Below are 25,281 nucleotides of genomic sequence, written 5' to 3' on the forward strand. Positions count from 1 at the left end.
CAGCTCCTCCCTGCCTGCTGGCACCCTGGCTTTCCTAGGGATGCCAGGGCCGAGAAGGCGCAGGGGCCAAGGGCAAGGCTGCCAAAGTAGCCATGGCAGGGGAGCAGCAACACGAACCAGCACTTGAGTATTTTCTGTTTCTTGCTAGATGATGAAAAACTTTCTTTTGAGTAAAAATAATTAAGGGCTTGGAGGGAGCAGCAGCCTCCACACCTGCTCAGTTTCTTCCCTAAGGAGGATCAGCCCTTCACTTGAGGGCCCTTTGCTCCAAAGGGAGCATGTGGAGAATGCAAGTAACCCAAGGGCAGGGCTGTCAGGGCAGTGCTTGCGCCAGTCCACCGAGCTACTCTGAAGCATAAGAACAGGGAGACATAAAGGAGGAGGCACAGTAACAAAAGGCAGACTAATTTCTCCCTGAAAGGCAAAGATCTGCTTCAAAGATACCCTCCAGGCAGAAAATGTGAAATGTGAAACTGCACAGCCTAAATCAGTATAATTGCTGTGCAGCTGAGATAAATGTGGAACCCTAGCAAAGGAGCTGAAAGGACAGGCTCCTAAATTAACAGAAGCTCTCTGGAAGATGCTGCTACCTATGAAGTCAAGGTCTAGGGACAGAGGACACAGTATTTCTTTTTTAGGTTTTTTTTGTTTGGTATTTTTTTTGTTTGGTTGGGGTTTGGGGTTTTTTTGGTTTTTTGTTGTTGTTTTTGTTCAGAAGCAAAACGAAGAAAATATAACAAAATCAACTGTTCCCCTCAAGCACAAACTCAGGTGTCCTTTTGCAGTCTACCTCTAGAAAAGGAGAATGGTGTATGTATGTATGAGAATAGAAGTATTTTCACTTCAAGACAAGAAGGCAGAAGCTATTTCAGAGGCAAAACCCCATGAGACCATGCAACGCATTTGTAGAGAGCCACTTCTCCCAGAGCTGATTCTCCATCTCCTGTGGACAGGCTGTTCCCAGAGATGGGTCCATGGAGCACACAAGCCCTGGGGAGCAGGCACTTTTGGGTGGCAGAGAACGTGAGTCAGCAGCGTTGCTATGAACCATTCTTCCCCTTGCGGGGGTGGTGGGGAAGGAATGCTCTGCCTCTCTGGGCCAGAGCAGACCCAAACGGACCATCAGAGTGGCGGCTGTGGCCACCATCTGCAGAAGGACCCTGAGGAAACATCCTCATGGCAGGTGTTGTCTCTGGGTTGGGGGCTGTGGTGGTTCTTAAACAGCCAGCCAAACCAGTGTGTAAATTTTCTTCTTATTTTTGTGGTAGTTTTTTTTCTTTAAACTCCAACCTGATGCGGGTTGCCTGGAGGGGTTGTGGAGTCTCCATCCATGGAGTCAAGACCTGACAGGATGTGCTGCAGGGCAGCTGTCATGGGTGACCCTGTGTGTGCAGGGACCTGCAGCGAGGCCTTCCCCACCTCAGTGACAGCCTTGGGGTCTTTTGTCACTTGTGTCACCCTCACTCCGAAACTGGTATCACTTTCCTCCCTTTTCGTCCCACACACTGGGTTTTGCAGTGAAGGTTGGAGAAGACCTCCATGATCACTGAGTACAGCCACCAACCCAACACTGCCAGGCCCACCAACAACCCATGGCCGTCCCCAAGTGCCACATTCCGGGGTTAACACTTCCAAGGAAGGTGCTTCCCTGGGCTGCCTGCCCCAATGCTTGGCCACCCTTTCTATGAATACATTTCCTAATATACAATCTAAACCTTCCCTGGCACAAATTGAGGCCCTTTCTTCTCATCCTGTCACTTGTAACCTGGGGGAAGAGGCTGATCCCCATCTGGCTGCTCCTGTCGGGGAATTGCAGAGAGTGGTGAAGACCCCCTGGGCCTCCTTTTCTCCAGGCCGAGCCCCCTCAGCTCCCTCAGGAACTTGTGGGCTGGTGCAGCAAGCACCTAGCAAGATTTTCAAGCATCGTTCTCGTGTTCACTCGAGAATACGAGAGCTACTTTAAAAACCAGCATGCCTGCTGAGGAACAAACAGCGCTGTCACTGTTCCAGCCCGACACATAGAGATATTCAAACCCACAGCAGCCAAAGCCACACGCAGCTCCCAGCGCCGGGCCCTGTGAGAGGGGAGCGGGGCGGGGCGGCAGCAGCGGGGCGGGCCGGGGCGGGCGGAGGTGCCGTGGCCCGGAAGGGAAACACCGCGGATCCGGCTCGGGGAGTCCGGGAGGTACCGGGCAGGAAGGTGGGAACGCTGGGGAAAAGGAGTGATGAAGCTCTGTGGGTGTCACGGTTCCGCGGAGAACGGGGATGGAGGGGAAAGGGCTGCGCGGGAGCTCGGCTGAGGGGAGGTGGGCAGGGGATAGGGTCCGGGAAAGCGGGGCTGGGAGGGGATAGAGGGTCCCCAGACAGCCGGCATGGGGAGGGTGCCATGGCGAAGGGCGGGACGAGCCGGCGGAGCTGCACCCTGCCCGGGGCTCTGTGCTCTGAACTGAGAGGAAGGAGACGGAACCGTGTGTGACAGAGGCCTCGGGGCACCTGCCACGGTCTCCTTTCTCCCTCCCTCGGGGCACCTGCCATGGTCTCCCTTCTCCCTCCCTCACTTCTGCCGAACTGCCCCGGGCAGGGTCAGCTTGGCTCTGAGCTCCTGTGCAGCCCCAGTGGAGCTGGAGTGGGGAGAGCAGCCGCAAAAGGGGAATTTGCTTCTTTCCCAAGCCCTCCTTTGGGCTGTTACTTGTGTGCGGCCACATCGGGTCTTGTCCTGGCTGTGGAGGTGCCAGTGCAAAGATCCAGGGAATAAATTCTTGCCGGGCTGCCCACAGCTGCTCACTGTCTCCTGCAATAGCTTCCCATTAGCAGGAGGTGCCGCCGGAGGATCTGTTAATGCTGGGCAGCGCTGATGGGCTGTCAGCGCTGGGAAAGACAGTGCTGAGAGAAGGGGAAGACAAGTCCAGTCCCTCCCCTGGCCAGGCTCAGCAGCATGGGCAGCTCCCTCCAGAAGGGAGCCCAGTGTGAGATTATGTGGAAAAAACCATTGTATCTTGGGCTTTAGTTCCCCTTCCACCTTTTAGTCTCAGCCCTGCACACACTGCTGAGTTAAAAAGTGACAGGGCAGAGGCTTCTGTGAAATCTCCCTTGAAGGTTTGTCCTGTGGGCTTCCGTGTCCAAGAGGGTTCCATCAGAGTGATAGGCTCATGCTTTTGACAGAGAGTTTTGTCAAACTTGCAGCTTATGGCTGAGGAATATTACTTTTGTTTTCTAAAATCACAGAACTCACTAAACAATGTTCCAGAAGAATACTTTTTGCTCCAGGTGCATACGGACACACCAACAGGCAGATAATCAACAGTGGTTTGAGAGGGTGCCTTGTCACATCGAAAAACAAATAATGTGTGCTCAGACATCCACATGGTGATGGGCTTAATCACCTTCACAACTAAGGACTGTTTTTTCCTCTTCTTCCCCAAAGAAACATGAGTTGGTTAGCGAGGAAAAAAGGGAAGCCCAACAGAGGAGGAGGACGAGGCAAAGGAGGCGGTGGAAAACGAGGAGGGGGCAGTGGCCATTCAAACAAGCCTCAGCTCGGTGGAAGTAGGAAATGTTCAACCAAAATTTGGGACGATGGAGATGATTTTTGTCTCTTTGAGGAACCAAGGCTAGAATCCAGGTATTTCTGTTGGTTTGGGGGGAATTGGCATAGAGGTGTTTGGGATACTCTGGACCATTTGAGATAGTTTTTGTATGTTGACATACATAGACATTTGGGGCTGGTTTTTGGATGTGTTTGAATATAAAAAAAGTGAAAGAGTGATAAAAGTGTTTCAGTATGAAGCAGTTTTTACATGTCTGTTTTGAATAATGTTTTATAGATTTGATATCTAGCTAAGTGTTTTATTTTTTAAGGATTATAACCTCTGATTTTCTTCTTTGGTCATAAAGTAATTTCAGGACACTTTTGGTCAGAACACATTAATAAACACAGGATATTAATATCTGTGTATTACAGAACAGAAGCTGGGCCATGGAAAATCAGCAATTTAGAATTATTTTAGTATCCTGTGTGAGTTCTGACCCATCTAAGCTTAGAAATAAGCTTAGAAATATGTGGTTGTATTGTAGTCTAAGAACAGCTTTACTTAGCAAAGTGTTCAGTAAATAATTTTGGATTCAACACAGGATGCAATACACGTATGCACATGTGTGTACAGATAAAGACAAATCATGATCACATAAGAGTGACTCCAGCTGAATAATCCTTAGGTGATGGATTTATCTTATTTTGATTTTCTTGTTTTGAATTATAAGTTTGGGCCCCAACATTCCAATTCAGTCAAGAACATTTGAGCCAGGCAGGTAACTCATGATTGTGTCCTGTTTTAATTTTCAGATCAAGTGCCCCTGCCAGAAGAGGAGGGCAAATGAAGCAGAGACCTGAAGCAAAAATGCCTCTGCAGACCATACACATGACATCAGAGAACCAGAGAAGAGTGAAAGAACTCCTTCAAGAGCTGCAAGGGCAGGAGCTGGCACCTGAATCAGAGTTAGTTTAAATGGAGGCACTGCTTCCAGCTTCTCTGCATGAGCATGCTTTAGCAGGCATACTGTTAGAAACAGTATTTTTCCCCTTAACTTTTAATTATATCTCAAATCCTATGGTTTTGACTCTGCCTTGTTCTTCTACAGTATTAACTCTGGGGAAAGGGTAGCCAAATCTACCATTTAAATGAAGGATTTAAAACTGCAGAGGCAGAGTTTTATGTCTACTCAACATTTTAATTTTGTTTCATTTTAACTTGATAACTCTTTTTATCAGTGTAGCTGGAGAAGATGATGATGAGCCTGACTACCTGGATGATGAACAGTGCTGGTCAACAGAACAGGAAGCTTCTGATGCAATGCCAAAGTTGCCTGCTGAGCCAGCTGAGCACAGAATTGTGGACAGTGAAGTGTCTTCATTTGCTGTGCACAAACTCTCCAGGTGATGCTTTACTGAATAGTTTGTATCATCAAGAGGTAGATCCCTGGTCTCAGTACTCTGTAAGCCCTCCTTGTGTTCTTCATCCATTTTGCTCAGATGTTAATAGTTATTCAGTACTTTTGCTTGATTTGGGAGCTTTTTATATGTGACAGCTTTTTCTGAAGAGTTTAATTTCTGTAGTGGAGTGGGGAAATCTAACCCTGAAACTGTTAAGTGCTGCATTCTGAGGTGTGAGGCAGTGCCATGCATGCTGTGCTCCTTTGCTGTGAGCCTGGTCAAGCAGGTCTGTGCTATTTTGCTTCTCACTCACTCGTTGCCCTGTTTTCTGTTTTGGTGCAGGTATGGTTTTGACTGTGAGCGCTGCAGGGCAGTGCTGAGATCCTGCAATGGTAATATTGGGGCATCACTGGAGGATTTGCTATTGCAGTGCTTCTCTGAAAGGTATGGAGAGAAGATGCAGGTTTCTGCAGCAGCTGCTGAAGCCAGTCAAGAGGAGTGTTTAGAGCAGAGACAAGAAGAAGCTTTTGCCCTCCGGTCAATCTATGGAGAAAAATTTGTAGAAAGGATTAAAAATCGTGTTTGGACTTTCAGTTTGGAATTGGACTACCTGGCACACAGGTTCAGTAAATCTAAACAAAAAAGTACAAGGGACACAGCAAAACAGACTTCAAAGGAAATATGTAAATTTTACCTCCAAGGAGGCTGCAGGTTTGGTTCAAAATGCAGATTTAGACATGAATTCCCTCCAAACCATCCACTAAACACATCCAAGAACTCTGTAGACGATGCTCATCTCAGACATAATGATGGTCCCATCTATGAACTTGAAGTGAGATTTCCTGATGAGAACAAGTATCCTCTTCAGGCACCTCTTGTGGCATTTTACTCCACTGACGAGAATCTGCCTCTTGCTTGTCGTCTGCACATTGCTGAGTTCCTCTTTGGAAAGGCCTTGGCAGCTGCAGAGTCTCATGAGCCAGTGGTGTACACCTTGGTGACTTGTTTGGAAGATGAACACGAGATCAGTGAGCTCCTGAGCAATACTCACCACAAGTTCAGTGTTCCTCCTGTCTCCCTGCTGGCAGCACCTCCTGTAAAGCCACAGGCAGAGAGTGCACCTGCTTCAGATCAACAGGCTGAAGGTACACCAAATCTCCTTTGTGGTTTCTGGGCAAAGAACAGTCAGAAAGATTTTAAAGGAAAAAAGAGAGATAAGGCAGAGCCCCCAGTTCAGCCATCTGTTCCAAATCTATTTCTGGAGATTGAAGTCATGTGGTGAGCCAGATCCATGATCTGTCTGTGCCTCAGGAAGTTCCTTCTGTAACCAAGCTGCAGCAGAAGGTTTTGTGCTGCCCAGAACTGAGTTCTGGGAGCAGAGTTTGGTTTGGCAGAGTGAGAGATGCCCATTGCCACACAGCCCATGGAAAGCACTGGGAGATGTGAGCTCAGAATGGACCAGAAAAATGTGCTGGGAAGGGAGCAGGGAAGGTTGTTTGCAAGCTTTGCTGCATTTGCAACTCATCAATTCAGAAACCTCTTTTTTAGATTACTTAAATTTACCAGCAGCTCCTCAAAATTAACTTACAAAGGTGGATTTAAGGCTGAGCAAATGTGGCAAGTGGTGATAGAATGTTGTTCAAGTATCATCCCTTTCTGTTTATGCTGGTGCAGACAGGTTGATTTCACAGGGGGAGAGTTGAGTCTGTGTCACTTGTGGCTGGGTGACTTTCCAGCTCTCAATTCCAAAACTACTTTTATCTAAGGCAAGCTTTTTTCAAGACAGTGTTCAAGTGCATTGTGTTGTAGAGCTCTTAAATAGTGGCAAACTGTGGTTTTTCTGCAGTAAGACAAAGTGTTCCATTTTTTGAACGCCTCTGCAGAAAAACAGCTGTGTTCCAGAAACTGAGATTCCAAATAATTTTCATTAGTTATTAAATATTCCTTATGCTATAAAGTACCTCTTTTTTTTTTTTTAGCAAAAGTAGCCTTAAAGCTTTCAAGGGCTGGCTTGAGCAAATCCTGCTTTGATAGGCAAAGGCACTGAAGTACCTGGTCCAGTTTCAGGTTTGGTTTAAAAGTATTTGTCAGTGACTTAACACTTAATTAATGAAAACTACCCTAATTTATAAGCATTTTGTACTGCACAGAAAGGGTTGTGTGTTGGAGAAGTGAGCTGAGGCACATGGAGAATTTGCAGGAAGGCAAACCACGTAACCGTGTGTGGCCACCCAGACCCCAGTGCAGGGGTAGGGACAAGTGGGATGGGGCTGGAGAAGCTGTGGGTGATTTGGTGAGGTGAGGGGAGGTTTCTAGGGATGTTGAATTAAATGCATGTCAGAAACAGTCCTGCAGACCCTCAGGCCCAGTCTAACAAGGTTCTTTGTTGGAAATGCTGCTGGAACATGTCTCTCTTTCCTTCATTGCCCGTTCCTTAGTAATAACAATATTTAACTGTACACTCTCTGTCTCAAGCCTCAACAGTGTCAGAGCCTCAGGAAGAAGAGGTGGTGGCAGAAGAGGAGGAGGAAGAGCCTGAACAAGTTGTTGTGGAGAATGAGAGTTATGTGAACTTGAAGAAGAAGCTTTCCAAAAAGTATGATGTGCAGGCAAAGTCTCTGTATAATGAAAATGTCAGAATCTGCGCGCAGTTTCGGCAGAAAAAGGTACAGTGTGCAGAACACAGTTTTGTTGCCTACTTTAGAGAAATAAATATTACAGAGACAAGCTGTTGTTTCAGATGATTCTGTTCCATCCCAGTGGTGTTCTTACTGCTTTGCTGTCTTTGTCCATCAGTCTTCCAGGCACTTTCAGTCCATGCTGTATGAAAGGCAGAAGCTCCCTGCTTGGCAAGAGAGAGAAAACATCTTGAGTTTGCTTGAGAGCCACCAAGTTCTTGTTGTGAGTGGCATGACAGGGTAAGAGTGTGATTGCACATACAGACTTTATGTGTCAGAGTATACACAGAATAACATGAAATATGATCCATGTTCTGGGAAGGTTGTTGTGGTGGCACATCTGTGACCAGTGTAACCAGTGACAGCAGTCCTAGGTGAACTGCATGTGAAGGATCACACTAATGAAGCAAAGCAAATTTCCAGTGGAATGCGGTCAATTTATGTGGGTGGAAGGTATTGCATTTGTGGGGTTTATAATTAATTCCTGATTTTGTTGTGTAGATGTGGGAAAACCACTCAGATTCCTCAGTTTATCTTGGATGCTTCATTGCAAGGCTCTCCAAGCAGAGTTGCAAACATCATCTGCACTCAGCCTCGCAGGATCTCTGCCATTTCTGTGGCTGAACGTGTAGCCAAGGAAAGAACAGAAAGGATTGGACTCACTGTTGGATATCAGATCCGTCTGGAAAGTGTCAAGGTACATATGCTTTGCTTGCTGGTTTTCATTTACTCCTATTAAAATGTGCTTAGTGCTTTTCTAGTGTACAGAACCTCTGCCCTGAACCTGCCATGCAGTAAGATAAGCAAGTTTGTATCATCTATATTTATAAAATACTATGAAACATGTTCTGTATTTTATTTCATGTCAAGTTGCACAGCTCACTTTGCAGAATGAGAGTGCAGTGCTGTGTCTTGCAGGTTTGCTTTCTGTTGAGTGAGGTGAAGGGATTTGGGAGTGTGAGTAATCCTGTGTCCTTTGGGAGGCTGCTGGCTGCTTTTCTGCCTGTTGCCATTCCCATGTGTCTCCCAAGTGGAGACTGAGGGTGCAGCTACAGCCAGACAGAAACTGCTGTGTTGGAAGTGAAGTTTTGTCTGTGTTGCAGCTGATTGCTTTTTCCAAGATGTATGCTAAAAAAGAGACTCACCAAATCTTCCTAGGAAGAGAGATCTGAGTTGTTTATCAGAAAACTGTATCCACAGAAAAAGCAGTTCATATTTTTTGATAGGTAGCAATGCCCCTTGGTAATGAGCAGGTGTTGTCAGTGTCAGTCAAGAAATAAAAATCCATCTCCAGCAGGGCTTGCTTGTTCCCTCTCAGTCAAACCTGGCCCTGAGCTGAAACTAAATGCTTTACAGCAGAACATACTCTCTTTGCACTGTGTTAATTTGCCCAGAGTGATCTGAATGCTTTGTCTTACCCTTCAAGTCCTCAGCTACCAGGCTTTTGTACTGCACTACTGGTGTGCTGTTGAGAAGGCTGGAAGGAGATCTGACTTTGCAGGGAGTCACTCATGTCATTGTTGATGAAGTTCACGAAAGAACAGAAGAAAGGTAAATAATCTCTTATCCTGTAAGCAAAATGAAGAAACACAGTCAAAGGTGGCTAAGGTGCCAGTAGCTGATCCTGTGGCAGTGGTATGGGATGGTGGAAGGAGTCTGGGGGCAGTAGGAAATTGTGCTGCAGCAGCTTGTGAGAAAGCCCATCTCTCAGAAATTGCTGTGCCTCCAAAGGGCCCTCACGTTGCAGCAGTGTTGCAAAGAGGTTTTGGATAGGGCTGGAGGGTTAAGTAACTTTTTAACCAAAGCTGTTTCTTACAGTTTCCTTGTTTCAGCTTTTATCAAATACCATAATTCTTCACATGCAGGCTTCAGCAGAGCAAGGGACAAATGCTCCCATTTCCTTCCAGTCTGTAGATTTTGCTAGACAGTCTCATCCTATCCTGCTGTAGCCTCCTGCAGTTTTACCTCACTTGCCTGCTGATCACAGGCAAAAGATGATGTCTGTCAGTATCTCTGTAAATTAAGTGGCAAGCATCCTTCTCTTTGTTTTCCTTGTCAAACACTGCAGTGCAGTGGGTTTCTGAGAGGCTTTGTCTCTTACCCATTATTCTGCAGCTCAAGTGGTATTTTAGCCACTTAAAAGTGCTTGTATCTCTCAAGGATTCCTCTTCCTTCTCATTTAAAATCACTTCAAGCCAGTCTTCTAGTCATGCCACAAAAGCTATAAATATAGTGGGAAAAATATAGTGAGCAGGGAAGAGTGGGTAAGTTTGAGTGACTCTTCCAGTGAAGAAGAGGAGCAAAAAGGACGCATCTGTTACTTTGAGTTAATTTCTTATCTAATGTTCCTGCGTTGTCATTAATGTAAGTCATTTATAAAACTTTTTGTTTAAATGGTTTTGCTGAGTAATCCTGACACTCCAGTAAGGGACAACCAGAAGAGAGTCATATTTGCAGATTGGTTTTCACTGGGCCATTCCAACAAGCTCATGCTTCTGTGGTGGTGTTGCTGTACTGTTGAAAACACCAGGAAGGTGGACAGAAGGGGAGAAAAATAATCTGAAAGTTAATGCTGAAGACACTCAAATGTTCTTGTGCCTGCTTTCTTCAGTGACTTCCTGCTGCTGGTTTTGAAGGATATAATGGTTCAGAGGCCAGACCTGCGCATTATACTGATGAGTGCCACCCTGAATGCTGAGCTTTTCTCTCAGTACTTCCACTCCTGTCCAATCATCAACATACCAGGTGAAAACCATTCATTTTTATTTTCATTCATCATTTTAGAGATTTGATTTCACCCTTTCTTCTTGCAAAGTGTTTCTCAGTTCAAGATGGGGATGCATGCCAGAAATTCAATGCTGAAGACTTAGAGGGAGAGACTGATGAGATTTAGGAGAGAAAGGACTTGAAAATGTTGACATTTTTTGCTGTGTGTATACCAGCAGAATTTCCCTCCTCAGAAGACAATCATTATATGGTGTGTGCATGACATGGTTCCCTGGGTTAGGTTCACCACAGCTGAGGACTCTCCTGTATCCTTGTGAGAAAAGGATCAGTGGGAGGGTCCAGCTGGATGTGTACACGTTTAGCCCAATGTCCCTTTTAAATTGCTGAGTTATGGTATGGAGCTGGAAAGGAACATGGGTGTGTTCATCTAGGTGTGTCTGCCCTTCTCTGCCTGTGTGAGTGCATTGTGCATGTCACCATGGAATCCTAGATTGGTTTGGGATGCAAGAGACCTTAGAGATCCTCTAGTTTCACCCCTGCCATGGGCAGGCATGTCCTGTCACTAGACCAGGTTGCTCAAAGCCCCATCCAACCTGGCCTTGAACACTCCATGCTTGGAAGACACCCATTGTTTCTCCTCGTCAGAAATTGTGTTGAGGAGTGCAGTGTAGATGAGAGCTGTGCAGCCAATGCATGGCATAATAACCTGTATAAAATTACAATAATCTTTGGTATTTTTCGTCTTTTCTCTATGCTATTGTGTAGATAGATTTATTGTGTAGATAGATTTATTCTCGTGTTTTCTTTCAGGGCGAACATTTCCTGTGGACCAGTTTTTTCTGGAAGATGTGATTGCAATGACAAGGTGTGAAATTCACACATTCTCAGATGTGTTTGGGTGGTGAGGTTGAGGTTACACTTTTGACCTTGAGACTGCAGTAGTTCTGGGCATTTATTTTAAAAGTAAATCCTCTCAGATCTCCCTCATCACCTGCACTCTTGGAGCTCTACTAAAGCACCTTGACCTTCATATTATCTATGATTTGTATAAAGTTCCTATTAGACTTAAAAATATTTTAGATACCCTATCTCTGTAGTTAATTATTAGAAGGAGACTGTTAGGCTTCTTTCCACACTCCCAAATGTTCTTTTGCTGCCCAGGTATGTTTTAGAGGACAGCAGTCCCTACAGGAGGAAGGTAAAGCAAGAACAGAATGGGAGACACAAAAGAACTGCATTTGAAGAAGTAGAGGAGGACCTGAGGCGTGCTGGCCTTCTGGAAAGCACTGACACCATGGTCAGAGATTCAGACCCAGACCAGAAATTAACTCTGAAGCAGCTCCTTACACGATATAAAGGTGAACTCCTTCTTAAATTTAATAAATTGGCACACAGACAACATGGGATAATATCACTGTAGGCTGAATGCTTATCTACAATTCAGAGTTTTGCACTTGTGAAGTTCTAGATGAGCAACTTTCTGCTAGTTTAAAAAAAAATAAAAGAGAGCCCATTGTTCTCTTAAACTACAAGCAAAGATCTTGACTGAAAATAGTTCTTAGCATCTGAAAATGGACAATTTTCAGCTACTGTCTCTTTCCATCCCTTTTCAGATGCTTTCTCAGTCCCACTTTGCTCTCTGTATCTGTTCTTGCTGCAGCAGCTTTGCTTGAGGCACAGCATGGATCTGCCCTTTTCAGGTCTAAGCCAGGCGCTCTTTAAACAAAGCTGTAACTGCTCCCATGCATCCACAGATGTTTTTTCCAAGACATGGATTTACTGCATCTTTTCTTTTTTCCCAGGAGTTAGCAAGGCAGTGCTGAAAACAATGTCTGTCATGGACTTGGACAAAGTTAATCTAGAATTAATTGAAGCCTTGCTGGAATGGATAGTTGCTGGCAGACATTCCTACCCCCCAGGTAATTTCATTGTCCTTGGGAGATAAATGAAAGAAGATTCTTGGAAGTTTCTTGGACAGCCCAAAGCTAATGATTTTCATGCAGAGGTTCTGTAGCTATTGACTATTTTTGAAAAAAATAAATTGCTAGTTGAGTTTCCAAAGCTTGTGATATACATGGGAGGGGAAGGTGAGAAAATTGTCTACCTTGAGAAGTCTTTTGTGAAGGACTGTTACAGCCTGTGTGCTTTTTTAGTACAATAATTGCACATTAATAAAATATTGTGCTGTCCTTTTTGTTGAGTGATTTTAATTTTTTTTTTATCTTTATACATAGGTGCTGTGTTGGTATTTTTGCCTGGCCTAGCAGAAATCAAGATGCTTTATGAGCAGCTTCAGACTAACGCTCTTTTTAATAACAGGCACAGCAAGAGGTAAGGCAGAAAAGCTCCAAAACTGTCAGTCTTTACCCATAAATAAAGAGTCATTTCCTGCACAAAGCCTGCAGGGATAAATTAGCTTGATTAAATGTGTGAGCTGACTCCAGTCAGGGTAACTCCTTTTCTATCTTGTTGGCTCCCTCCTTTTGTTTTTCTCCTCAGCTCAGGAAGTTCACTTGTTGAAGTTCTCAGAGACCCTAGTGAGCAGTGGTTTCCATTTTGTGCTCTGCATGATCCAAGCTGCTGAAATCTCAGGATGTTTGCTGAGTTACATTTAGTTGTGGTTATGTTTGGCCTTGGATGCTTATAAGGAGAAGTAACACTCTGGGCAGTATCCAGTGAGGCCAAAGTGTGTGCAGGCAGATTGTTCCCAAGAAGGAAGAGGCTGGAGGTGCCCTGAGCACCTTGTCCTGTTGTCCTTGCAGGTGTGTGGTTTATCCACTTCATTCCTCACTGTCCAGTGAAGAACAGCAGTCTGTGTTCCTCAGGCCTCCTGCAGGAGTTACCAAAATCATCATCTCCACCAACATTGCAGAGACATCTGTCACCATCGATGACGTGGTCTATGTGATTGACTCTGGAAAAATGAAAGAGAAAAGGTGCTGGCGTTCATTCCTTGGGGTTTGGTAAACTCTATCAAGCCTGGAGTTTTCCAAAGAGCTGGGAAAAACTGGAAGGAAACTTGGGCTGTAGAAAGCTGCTATGAGTTGGAGAAAGCCAGTCTAAGCTCAGCTCCAAGTGCAGGGGTGGGAATTGTATCCATACAGAAGTTGGCAGCATCTGCCTGCTCAGCCTCCAGCCTGTTCTCTGTGTGCTCCTGCCAAGGGCAGGTGACAGGACAAGGGGTGAAATGGCTTCAGACTGAAAGAGGGCAGGTTTAGATTGGATGTTAGGAAGAAATTCTTCACTCTGGGGAGGCACTGGCACAGGTTTTCCAGAGAAGCTGTGGCTGCCTTCCATCCCTGGAAGGTTCAAGGCTCTGGAGGTTGGAGAGGGCTCTGAGCAACCTGGTCTAGTGTAAACTGTCCCAGCATGTGGCAGAGGAAGTTGAGGTTGGATGATCTTTAAGTCCCTACCAAGCCAGACCGTTCTGTGGCTGTGTGGATACAAGCCTTTGTCTCGCTCTCCTGTAGATACGACCCAAGCAAAGGAATGGAAAGTCTGGAGGACACCTTTGTGTCCAAGGCCAACGCTCTGCAGAGGAAGGGGCGGGCAGGACGTGTGGCCTCGGGCGTCTGCTTCCACCTCTTCAGCAGCCACCACTACAACCACCAGCTTGTGAAACAGCAGCTGCCAGAAATACAGAGAGTGCCCCTGGAGCAGCTGTGTCTGAGGTGAGCTCTTGTGTTTCCTGAAGGAGCCAGCATGCAGAATGTCCTTCCTTTGCTGCAGGGAGCACCTGCCACAGCCCACAGCAAGCACCCTCACCATGCAAATGTTAAAGGATGAGGCCTTCCTGTCCCTGCTGCACACTGCACACCCCTTCGTACTGAAAGGAAGCAGAGCAGCACCAATTACAGTTTTGCAGTAAAAACTTCATTTCAAACCTCAGTGTGCTAAATAGAAATCTGTTCTTACAGACTCACTACTCCACACTGCTCCCTGATTCAGCTTTGTGTTACAGGCCCTCCTCTAGGGAATGTGTGCCTCAATGCATGTTTTCTATTTGCTTTTTTCAATCTGTTTTTACAAAAGCTTGGGTTTTTATGTTTATGGAACTAAACTGCTTTTTTTCTTTCTTCCTTTTGTCCTGTTAACTTTCCCTCCTCTCCTCTTAAGAATTAAGATCCTGGAGATGTTTTCTGAGCAGAGTCTTCACTCTGTCTTGTCACGGCTGATCGAGCCCCCCAGGACCGAGTCCTTGCAGGCATCGAAGGTGCGGCTGCGGGACCTGGGAGCGTTAACTCCGGAGGAGAAGCTCACTCCCCTGGGATACCACCTGGCCTCGCTGCCTGTGGATGTCAGGATTGGCAAGCTCATGCTCTTTGGCACCATCTTCCGCTGCCTGGATCCTGCGCTGACCATAGCAGCCAGCCTGGCCTTTAAGTCACCTTTTGTAAGTATTCTTAACCTGAGGGCCATGTTTTTGTGCAGCAGCAAAATGCTGTTGGGACTTGCAGCATGCTACACTTAATATTTTAATTCTTCTTTTTAGCCTAATGTGTTTATGTGTTAGTGCAGTGCTTGTTAAAACAGCCCAGTTATAAGCAGAAGTTCAAAACCATGTGGTAGCAGCAAGAGTGGTATTTATATGCAGTAGAAACAGTGAATATTATTTTTGATATTCTTTTAGCTAAGAAGTGCACACATTTTGTCTGAATTTGGTGTGAAAACTACTGGTAATATAAATTGTGAAATAGTGATAATGGATGGAGCTGACACATCTGAGCTGTGATTGCAGAGGTCAGTTTGGATGTCTGTGTCTTCACTGTCACTTTGGCTATTGAATCAGGTGCTCTTTTGAATGCCTCGTATTTTCTGTTATCCACAGGGAAAATTTGCATTCTGACCTGTGAGCTGCTGTGAAAATGCCAAAGAGAATGTGCCATGTAGCTCTAGAATGGCTCATCCAAGTGGTGAGGGGAAGAACACGCTAACCTGTTACTGTCTGTCTAGGTGTCACCGTGGGACAAAAGGGAAGAAGCAAACAAAAAGAAGCTGGAGTTTGCAGTAGGAAACAGTGACTACCTGGCTCTTCTCCAGGCCTATAAGGTGAGTTAGAACTCAGTAGTCTCTCTTGGGGTTTTGTGATGTGTTTGATATCCAAGCAGAAATGTTTTATTAAAGCTTTCCTCCCATCCTCTCAATCAGGGATGGCGTTTAAGTATCAAAGAGGGCTCTCAAGCAAGCTACAACTACTGCAGGGAGAACTTCCTGTCAGGAAGAGTCCTTCAGGTAGGGCAGTGTTTGTGCCTGGTGGAATCCCAGTGACAGAAATGAGCCACTGGGGAAGACTCTTCCTTGCTGGGTGTGGCAGCCATCACAGCGCTCTGTGTGTTGCAGGAAATTGCCAGTCTGAAGAGGCAATTTGCAGAGCTGCTTTCTGACATTGGCTTTGTGAAGGAGGGATTGAGAGCCAGGGATATTGAGAAGAGGTGGTCCCAAGGAGGCGATGGCGTGTTGGATGCCACAGGAGAGGAGGTAACGCAGCATTTCATCCATGCAGTTTTCATGTGGGCTGCCTTCAGAAGGACTGGGGCCAGACATGTCCTGGGGGGGTTACATGATACTCAGGGTGATCAGGGTTTGGTATTGTAGGATTCCTGTGCTTTGGGACAGATTGTGCTTGCTTTCTGGAGGGTGCAAGCCACTTTGTAGCCAGATGTCAGAGAACAATCCAGCTGGGCACCAGGACAGTGGTGGCCAATTTGTTCCATTGATAGTGGATGAAACACAGCTCAGGTCCAACTTGAGGCTGCAGGAGCAGTGACTTGTCCTCCTCTACAAAGCACAGGAGTGCAGCAGTAAAAGTGAGCTAATTTCAGGAATTCAGTCATTCCTGGAGCAGGGTTTTACCTTTACAGACTGAACTGTAGGATCCCTAATGATCCCCTATTGATTTCACAGGCAAATTCAAATGCAGATAACATCAAGCTGATCTCAGCTATGCTGTGTGCTGCACTGTATCCCAATGTTGTCCAGGTAAAAGAATGCTTTTTCATTTTCCCTTCTTTGGTCTAGCATATCCACACTCCCTGCTTTCATTTGGGCTCAGTGTGGCAGCCTTGAGCCTGGCTTAGGTTGCCAAAATTTGCTGCTTTATGGTGTCAGAGCTCCAGTTTGTATTGCCTGACTGCTGCTGTTCCTTCAGGCTGATTTCAGTGTCACACAGAAGGCAGCAGGAAATGTGAATTTACTTAAAATTACACCTTTTTAGAAGGCTGAGGTTACAAAGGAAGTCAGGGTTGGACAGCATGTGTCTCCAGTGACTTGACATGTTGCTACTACAGAATTTCTGATTTTGAAAATTTTAAAACTTGAAGTTAAAAGGTTTTCTGGTGCAGCAGATTTTTATAACCTTTTTTCTTACCATACAGGTGAAAAAGCCAGAGGGTAAATACCAGAAGACCAGTACAGGAGCGGTCAAAATGCAACCAAAAGCAGAAGAGCTGAAGTTTGTTACTAAAAATGATGGTTATGTTCATATTCATCCTTCGTCTGTGAATTATCAGGTCAGGATGCTTTTTTCTGCAAAGCATGCTCTTTTTTTATAAAAGAAATCACTTTTGCTTGAGTGTTTAAAATTACAGTGAGGATCCCTATTATTGTTTAAAATAAAAAATCTTAATGATTGAAGAGTCCTGCGTTAGGACTGTAAGTAACAGTGCATTCCTGAGTTAGGAGTGTCCTGCCGGGCACAGAGTTAAACTGCAGCCAGCAGTTGTTGGCAGCTCTTTTGGGTCTCCTGGAGGGTGTGTCAGTGCTGCAGAAGAGGCAGAGCTGGCCCGTGTGGCAGAGGCAGAAGAGCAGCGTCACTCTGACCGGGCTGCTGTGTCCCTGTCCCAGACCAGGCACTTTGAGAGCCCGTACCTGGTGTACCACGAGAAGATCAAGACGAGCCGCGTGTTCATCCGGGACTGCAGCATGGTGTCCGTGTACCCGCTGGTGCTGCTGGGCGGCGGCCAGGTGCACATGCAGCTGCTCAAGGGCGACTTTGTCATCTCCCTGGACGACGGCTGGATCCGCTTTGTGGCTGCCTCTCACCAGGTGAGGAGGAGGAGGAGGAGGAGGGCCCGTGCCGGGAGAGCCGCAGGGCTGGGCTGCAGCTGAGCCTTAGCCCTGCTCTGTGCTTTACCCTGTGCCAGGTGGCTGAGCTGGTGAAGGAGCTGCGCTGCGAGCTGGACCAGCTGCTGCAGGATAAAATCAAGAATCCCAGCATGGATTTGTGCATGTGCCCCCGGGGCTCTCGGATCATCGGCATGATTGTCAAGCTTGTGACCACGCAGTGACATCAGAACAGTTTGCTGTAAGGATCACCCATGGCTGCTGCCTGAGAACAGACCAAGTAATATCAGTGTCCTGATGCATTTATTGGTCCAAAACGTGGCACTGACCTCTGCAAAACAAGTTGGCAACTGTACTGTTGAGTTTTGGGTTTTTGTTTGCTTGTTGAAATTAAGGTGGCTTATGCTATATTCTGGGAGAATGGCAGCTCTTCCAGAAGGAATAGAAACCTGTTTTTTATGGGACTGTGCCCTGGTAGTGTTGTTTTCTGGTCACACAAACACCTGCTAACCAGCTGTTTCTTGTAATAGTCACAGCGGGAGGCAGCGTGTGGCATAGGGGGCTGCTCCCAAATTGGTTTAAACTCAGTCTACATTTTAACTAAGACTTGACTGAGGCAGTTTTGGCTGACCAGGAATCCTGTTTACAGTTCAACCCAAAGCCCTTGTACAAGTCAGCACCTTTAGATTTGCATTGAGGCTCTGCAATTCAGACAATGTCCTGTGGTAAGGAGATATACTGGATCAGTCAGTGTGGTTTTGGATCAGTGCAGGTTGCTCTGGTGACAAGATTAAACTCCAAGACAGTGTGGACATTTTCCCTGAAAAGAGGCTGTTCCAACCCTTCCTGCACTGGGAATATGTAAAACAGCTGAGATGGGACTGCTGTAGTGCATTAATATGAATTCTTGGCAGATGCCATTGTTAATTGCTAACATGTTCTGGCATGGGGTATCCTCCTGCCACCCCACACAGCTGGAATGAAGTCCCACTTTTGGAAGCTTTCAGCCAGACTCCTGCTCTGAGGATTGGGCTGCTGTAGCAATAATGAATTATTATTTCCTCCCTTTGGCCTTGCTTTTAATTGCAGTGCTGAGCATTGCTGCAGCCAAGCTGCTCAAATGCCTTAAGTGACAGGACTGGGCTGTCACCTTTGTGTCACCAGAGTGAACACTGCCTCCAGCACCAGTCTGATCTACAACCTTCAGCCTGAGGCATGATGAGTGGAGGAAGGGACAGTGTGGAGGAAGGGACATTGTTAGGAGTTAAAAAAAAAAAACCCACATGAACTGTTTGTAGGAGTTTCACACCAACACAGGCTCCTGTGAGGAAGATGACAGGAGTATCAAGCCCATCGTGGCCACTGCAGCTCTGCTGGGATGGATGAGACCCAGCTGCCTCCACTCCCTTTTCTTTCCCACCTCCATGAGCTGGCACTGGGAGGAGGGAGAAGCATGGAATATGAGAAATTCACACACTGAGACAGTTTAATAAAACAAAAGCAAAAGAATTTATTTCCCACTTCCCTTGGGCAGGCAGGTGTTCAGCCACTCCAGGAAAACAGCATGCTGTCCCCTTCCTACCTTTCCTAAAATTACCCAATACTCCAAAATTTCCCTGCTATTCTGGTAACAGCCATTATCAACTGCAAAGATGAAGCAGAGGTCCTGAACTATTTTATTAATTCAGTACCCTATGCCTGGTGAGATGAGGTCAGTCTGGTTTCCCACAGCAACCACAGATCAGCACAGCAGCAATGCCCTTCCCTGGTTACACTTCACTGCCAGGATGGAACCAGGCAGACACGAGGAACTGGAGCTCTCCATTCCCCACAGATCCTGCTGCTTGAACACAACCTGCAGCTTGTGCTTAGGACCTGTGATCTCCACAAAACCCCTCAAACTTCCTAAAAACGGTATACAAACATAGACAAATAGTATACAAACAACAGACTGGTGCCTTTTCCCCAGCTGGTGCTGCCCAGGGATGCAGAAGGCACACACATGCCTGTCCCAACCTGGCTGCTGTTTTTCACACACTGCCTGCTTCCCCATCCCAACTGTCAACAGCAGGCTTTTCACAACTGATCTCTTAGTTAGAAATGCAGTTTATTTCAATGCACCAATAATAAAATAAAAAAGCCCAACATTTTCAGATCACAGAACACAAACACAACAGAAGAGTTTTGTATTAGTCTGCTAACAAGACTTTTAGAAGATAGAGGTTCATGCCAATTGCTAGTCAATAGAAACAGCCTTCTAGGACTAAGCCCTTACATCACAAAATCCCTTATAATGTAAACAAAATAACTTTTTTACTAAACTTCTTAAATTTGAACCCATTCTTTTAGGGCTTCCATTCCTTCAAGGGCTTCCTGATGGTGAGTGACTGAAAGGAAAAAAAGACAACAAACCATTAAGTACTCCTACAGCAAAACCAACAGAAAATGTGCATGCCACCCCAGGCTTCCTCTGGACTTCTGCCCCTATTTTCATTTACAGTTCTCAAATAATAAAAGAAGTGTTGTATTTTACACTTTAACTTTAAAACTGCTTTAAGCTTGAAAGCTGAAGACTAATTAAGAGAGTTAAGACATTAAGCCTGCTCAGAAATCTCAATTCCAGCACATACTTCTCCTCTCTGGTAGGAAAACATTTTCCTTTGTGGAGCACATTAATGGGCAAGGATAAAAGCCCAAAGCCAAAAGTGCAACTCCTGGGCCTGCAGGAGTCACCAGCAGGAATTTAATCCAACACCACTTCATTGGCTTGCTCCACACCTTACATTACTCACTTGTTCCCTAGATTCTAAATTCCTCAGAAACATTTCATTAGAGGTTTCCTTAGCAGCAGCATTCTTATTGCTTAGCTGTGTCATGACATTCTGACTGCCAGCAGCAGGAAATGCCCATGAGCAATTCATCTTCTCATAGTTCAGATTTAGGCAAGTAAAAATCCTGAGCTTTTATACTTTTCCAATTTCTCTAGGAACTGCTCCAGCTCAAGTGCTACTGAACCCCAGGACAGACTCCAGTTTTAAGACATTCCTACCTTCTCTTTGGAGATGGTGATCTGGACTTTGAGCGGCTGTTTAAAAACAAACAGACAGACAGACAGACCAGTCAGTGTGGTTGGCACACCTGGGTGCTCTCAGTACTCACTTCTGACCATTTAAAACCAGAACAATTTGGTGGTGTTAAATGCACTGACACTGCTGGTATCAAGTGTACCCAGGTACTTTAAGCAAGAAGCTGCAGGTGAGAAGGAAAAATGCTGGAAGCTGGAGCCCTTGGGAAAAGAGCAACACACAGCTCCAAAGCTGCTGTAATCACAGTGACCCTGCAAAGCAGGAGCAGTGAATCGAGCAGAGTTAGGGACAGGGAGAACTACAGACACTTAATTAAGAACAAAGGTAGAAGAAAACATGCCCCAAATCCTGTCAAAGGTATTTTTTTTCTAATAATGAGTGTGTAACATCTCTATGCAAAATCCTGGAAGAATGGCCTATTGTCCCACAAAAAATCATCTGTTCAAAAAAAAACCATAATGTATGAAAAATGTTTTTGAAATCAGTTATAAAATTAAAAACCCAACCCTGCAACTGAAATACCAGTCCAAACAGATTTTGAATGATGAGGGAAAAAACCAAAGAACCCCACAAAAAACCCCACCAACCAAAACAAAAACCAACTGAGTGAGTGGTACTTGTATTTGAACGCTCACCTTTTAGCAGGTAAGCCAGATTTAGATCTACCATGAGACTCAGACCTACAACAGGAGAAAAATAAAGCTCAGCAAAGCAGCCAGTGGGCATGCAACACACGGTGTTAGCGACACCAGCAACAGCAAATTGACCCCAGGCAGCAGCAGCGGGCAGAGGGAAGGCTCTGCTGCTGCAGGCCCTCCCCAGCCCCTTCCAGGGGAATCCTCAGCCCCCACTGCAGAGACCCCGCTCATCACAAGGCACAGTGCAAGCACAGGAAGCTCCCCAGCAAAGCTCCAGCTGCAGCTCCACAAACACCAGAGCAGACTCCCACACCTCCCTCCTACCTGCAGGTATCCCTTCTAGAAAGGCAAGAATAGTTTCAAGGATCATCTTAGAAAGTATTTTAACAGCACATTTAGAGCCTCGAATCAGCCACAAGTAAGTGTGTGTGCTGATGGGCTGGTGCATTCTACAGCTCAATTTCCCAATGCCAATTTACTCAGCATAACAGAGATTTTGCACCAATATGAGGCTACTAATGAGTAAACTATTCCCAGTTTATCTCAGGAATTAAAATCTACTTGAACAGTTAAACTTTCCTCCCACATTTATTATGTTACTTTATCAACTCAAATATTAGTTGTTACTTAAAAAACATCTTCCTACTAGAGTGTCAGAATTCAAGCTATCACTGGACATCAGAATGCTCCATTCAACACGCTTGGCAAAAAAAGCAGAATGCTTTTGCTCTATTTCTGCTCAGAACTGTTTTGGAAGGGTAATCAATATTCACCTTTACCTGGCCTTCTAACTCATAGAAATACTACAAGGACACTGCTGGCACATGTTAAACAAAACGTTACGTGCCACTGCTTTGAAACCTTCCTGGTGTCTATCCTGAGCCGCTGTCTGGCCCATTTCCCCTTTGTAACAATCAACTTCCCACTGGCTCACAGTTACTGAGGACGGGAATGCTCACAAGCACCCAGAACTGGTACTCAGCAGCATGAGCATCTCCTCCACTGCTAAGGCAGCACAGCACACAAAACCATCCTCAATTTACTACATACCTAAAAATTTACTTTTTAAAAAAAATTCTCTCCACAGACCTTAAATTGTACACCACTACTTTTGTCTGTGAAAAGGCATAAATTATTATTGAGTGTAAATATTGCTCTGCTGGACAGCCTGCTAAGTGCTTCCAGACAAATTCCCCCAGGGAAGGAAAAAAAAAAAACCAAAACAACAAGAAATAAGAAACAACACACCACCACAACCAAACAACACACCAAATCCATCAGTGGTTTGAACCAAAACGAGTGTCTCACCTGCTTCGAGGCCATACAACAGACCGGGACCTGGAGCGTGACCTGGACCTAGATCTGGAAAGAAATCAAAGGAAGCTCTAGTACCACATGCTTCATACAGGTGAGACAGAAACCAGTTACTGTAAATGTCCCAGAAGACTGAGAACTTTGTTCATCTGTTGGTTTTACAGAAGTAGTTTTTATTAATAGAAGGCTGTAGCACCTTTGGTCAGTACTGCCACGCAGGTAAAATGAGTTCCTCGGTCTTACTGGACTAAGCAATTACACCCTGTACACTTATAGGTGAATGTGGATACCTTAACCACAGAGCGAGGCTGTAACTTTGGTAAAACGTTAAAAAGAAAAAAGTAACATCTCAGAAACAGCAGCTCCAAATTTATATGCTTAAATTTTAAACAAAGTATTCAGAATAGATCTTCTGCATGTAACACCACAAAAGTTCCTATCAACTGCAAAACACACTCACTGATTATGATTACATTATAAATGCTATAAATATATATCTAGATACTTGATATTTTAGCTCCACGTTATGTGCCCTTCAACACTGCTGTGGGTTTAACAGCAACCACATACCTTGACCTTCTTAGAGAACCAGAGCGGGACCTGCGGGGGGAGAAGGATCTGTATCTGCGAGGAGACATCGACCGGGACCGGCGGTAGGAAGCTGACCTGGACCTGCAAAACAAAGCAAACACCAACCCATCACTGCAAGGCACTTTTCACAACAAATACAGAAAAGCAAAGAGGGGCCCACAGAGGAAAGAGTGGGAATGAAAACAGAAGGCAGAGCCCTACCTCCTACCACGGCTGCGGCTGCGTGACCGGGAATACCTTCTCCCTCGGGACCTCGAGCGGGATCTAGAGCGGGACCTGGGTTTAGGTTAGAAAAAACAGGTATCAGCAGACAGCTGCAGCAACCCACACCTGTGAGGCCCTGCTGAAGTCAAAACTTTTTTCAGACAACTAAAAAGAGGATTTAAAAATAAATCAAAAAAAGAAAAACCAAAAACCAAACCAAACAAAACAACAAAAACACACCACTAGCATCTGTCAGTTGGAAAAATGTCTGGGCCTACTTGTCTTGAGCATTTTTACTACCTAGGAAAATGTTAAAAGCTGAATTACATTGCAGAATTACATTAGAATAGAAAACACTGTAATGCGTATTTAAAATAAACCTTGCAAGTTTGCAGGTCGACCCTCTTTGGCCCAAGGTCTAGCAGATCTAGACGATCTAGAAGTATCTATAGGCGAGCGCTGCATCTAGGTAGGTGTTCTCTTCAATCTAACGACGATCAAACTGACAGCCCAATGAGCCAGGGTGAGGCTTGATTGACGCAAGAAGATTTTTCTAGGTGGGAATGTGGTCAATCTGGTGTTCCTCTTTCTAAACCGGAGGGGGGCCCCAATTGAAAGCCAAATTTACTGTTACGGCGGTCACCGTCTCAAATTTTCTGCCCTTAAAGAATAAGGTGAAGCTACGTGTAGATGGCTCGAGGGGATCTGGCCTCTTATGCTGATCACCTCAAGGTCTAGGAGGATCTTAAGTGTCGGATTTGCAAGGCGCCTCAGCATGAAATCTTAAGGCTCGTGACATTCTGAATCAAGGCGACTGACTCAAACGAAGAAACCTGAAAGGTTTTGACCAGGTTGATTATTAAAATAGTAACATTTTATATGTATTAGCAAAAAAAAAAAAAAATTGTGATATACACCTGTTGACTTACGACAGTTAGAGTTAAAACTGGTGTAACATTGTGTTCGTTGCTAACAAGAACTACACAAAAGCGAGCTGGCGAAGCAACGCGGCCGCCCCGGGCCCGCACGTACCTGCTCCTCCTTCGCCGGCTATAGCGGTGACAGTCATAGGCATAGTGGCCTTTCTCACCACACTCGTAGCATCTGTCGTTGGGGTCGAAGGGGCGCCGGGCGGGGGGCCGGTCGTAGCGGGAGCGGCGCGGCATCCCTGTGGATACTTCCACTCTCACCCTGGAGCCGCATATTATCCTGCAAGACACAGCAGATATTAACGAAAGGAATATTTTCCACTGACGTGCTCAAGCAACGAGCATGAGAAATCCCCGATTTGTGTAGCATAGGGAGATCGAGGGCTGCGGGCCTCAAAGGAGTTCCAGACATGCACGTACTTCCCATCGAGGCCAAGCACAGCATCTTCGGCATCCCGGGGGTCTTCGAACTCCACGAAGGCGAACCCCGGCGGGTTCCTGGCGATCCACACGGTTCTCAGCGGTCCATAGTAGCTGAAGGCTCTCTCCAGCTCGCCTTTGCCGGCGCCCGTGCCCAGGTTGCCCACGTACACCTTGGTCTCTGAGGGGACAAGCGGCCGCCATGTCAGTGCCGCGCGCGGAGCCGGGCACGCGGCCGCCCCTCCCCCGCTCCCTCCCCGCCGCCATCTTTGACACCGCGTCCATCTTAGAGCGCTCCCGCAGGGCCGCGCCCGCCCTACACAGACCCCGCGGCCGCGGCGGCCGCCCCCAGCCTGCCCCGGCCCTCCGCCATCGTCCCTCTCCGCGGCCGCCTGAGGGAACGATCACCTTCTCCTACCGCCGGAGCGGCACGAACGCTGCCGCTCCCGCCACCTTTCCCCTCGCCCCCCTGCCCACAGTGGAAGCCCCGACGCGATTGTGAGACGCCCCAGGGTCCCCGCCGTGCCCACCGTATCGCCCGTATCGCGACATCCTCCCGATGACAGCGCGAGCCCGGGCAGGCGCGACCCTTATATAGAGGAACCGCCGCTGCGCCTGCGCGCCGCGCGGGGGGCGGGGCGGGCCGTGCCTTGGCGCGCGCGGCCCTCGCGAGAGGCGGTTCGCGCGCGGCGGCCATGGCGG

At 46.3% G+C, this 25,281-nt stretch overlaps 2 protein-coding genes across 6 annotated transcripts; one reads left to right on the forward strand and one right to left on the reverse strand.

Annotated features, from left to right (window-relative positions):
* Positions 1–2,096: 2,096 nt before the first annotated feature.
* On the forward strand, positions 2,097–21,019 carry DHX57 (DExH-box helicase 57). Of its 4 annotated transcripts, none has more exons than XM_005489344.3 (24): positions 2,097–2,200; positions 3,425–3,622; positions 4,343–4,495; positions 4,769–4,933; positions 5,273–6,075; positions 7,406–7,596; positions 7,727–7,848; positions 8,110–8,305; positions 9,035–9,159; positions 10,220–10,353; positions 11,146–11,200; positions 11,497–11,693; positions 12,138–12,254; positions 12,570–12,666; positions 13,098–13,271; positions 13,806–14,006; positions 14,452–14,728; positions 15,289–15,384; positions 15,484–15,567; positions 15,676–15,813; positions 16,240–16,314; positions 16,710–16,844; positions 17,179–17,379; positions 17,478–21,019. In XM_005489344.3, exons 2-24 carry the CDS (start codon positions 3,429–3,431, stop codon positions 17,619–17,621), a joined length of 4,074 nt encoding a protein of 1,357 aa, XP_005489401.1. In that variant the 5' UTR covers positions 2,097–2,200; positions 3,425–3,428; the 3' UTR covers positions 17,622–21,019. The 4 variants fall into 4 exon arrangements, with proteins under 4 accessions (XP_005489401.1, XP_074393033.1, XP_014124175.2 ...); XM_074536932.1 differs by having other exon boundaries at positions 2,145–2,235; XM_014268700.3 differs by lacking the exon at positions 2,097–2,200 and adding an exon at positions 2,284–2,306.
* Positions 18,883–25,265, reverse strand: LOC102069534 (serine/arginine-rich splicing factor 7). Of its 2 annotated transcripts, XM_074536934.1 has the most exons (9): positions 25,110–25,265; positions 24,580–24,760; positions 24,263–24,439; positions 23,228–23,302; positions 23,006–23,107; positions 22,430–22,483; positions 21,119–21,163; positions 20,447–20,482; positions 18,883–19,784 (listed from the first exon to the last, which is right to left on the reverse strand). In XM_074536934.1, exons 1-9 carry the CDS (start codon positions 25,129–25,131, stop codon positions 19,760–19,762), a joined length of 717 nt encoding a protein of 238 aa, XP_074393035.1. In that variant the 5' UTR covers positions 25,132–25,265; the 3' UTR covers positions 18,883–19,759. The 2 variants fall into 2 exon arrangements, with proteins under 2 accessions (XP_074393035.1, XP_074393036.1); XM_074536935.1 differs by lacking the exon at positions 21,119–21,163.
* Between the last annotated feature and the right edge of the window lie 16 nt (positions 25,266–25,281).

This window comes from Zonotrichia albicollis, chromosome 3 (assembly GCF_047830755.1).
Source record: "Zonotrichia albicollis isolate bZonAlb1 chromosome 3, bZonAlb1.hap1, whole genome shotgun sequence".
NCBI lineage: Eukaryota > Metazoa > Chordata > Aves > Passeriformes > Passerellidae > Zonotrichia > Zonotrichia albicollis.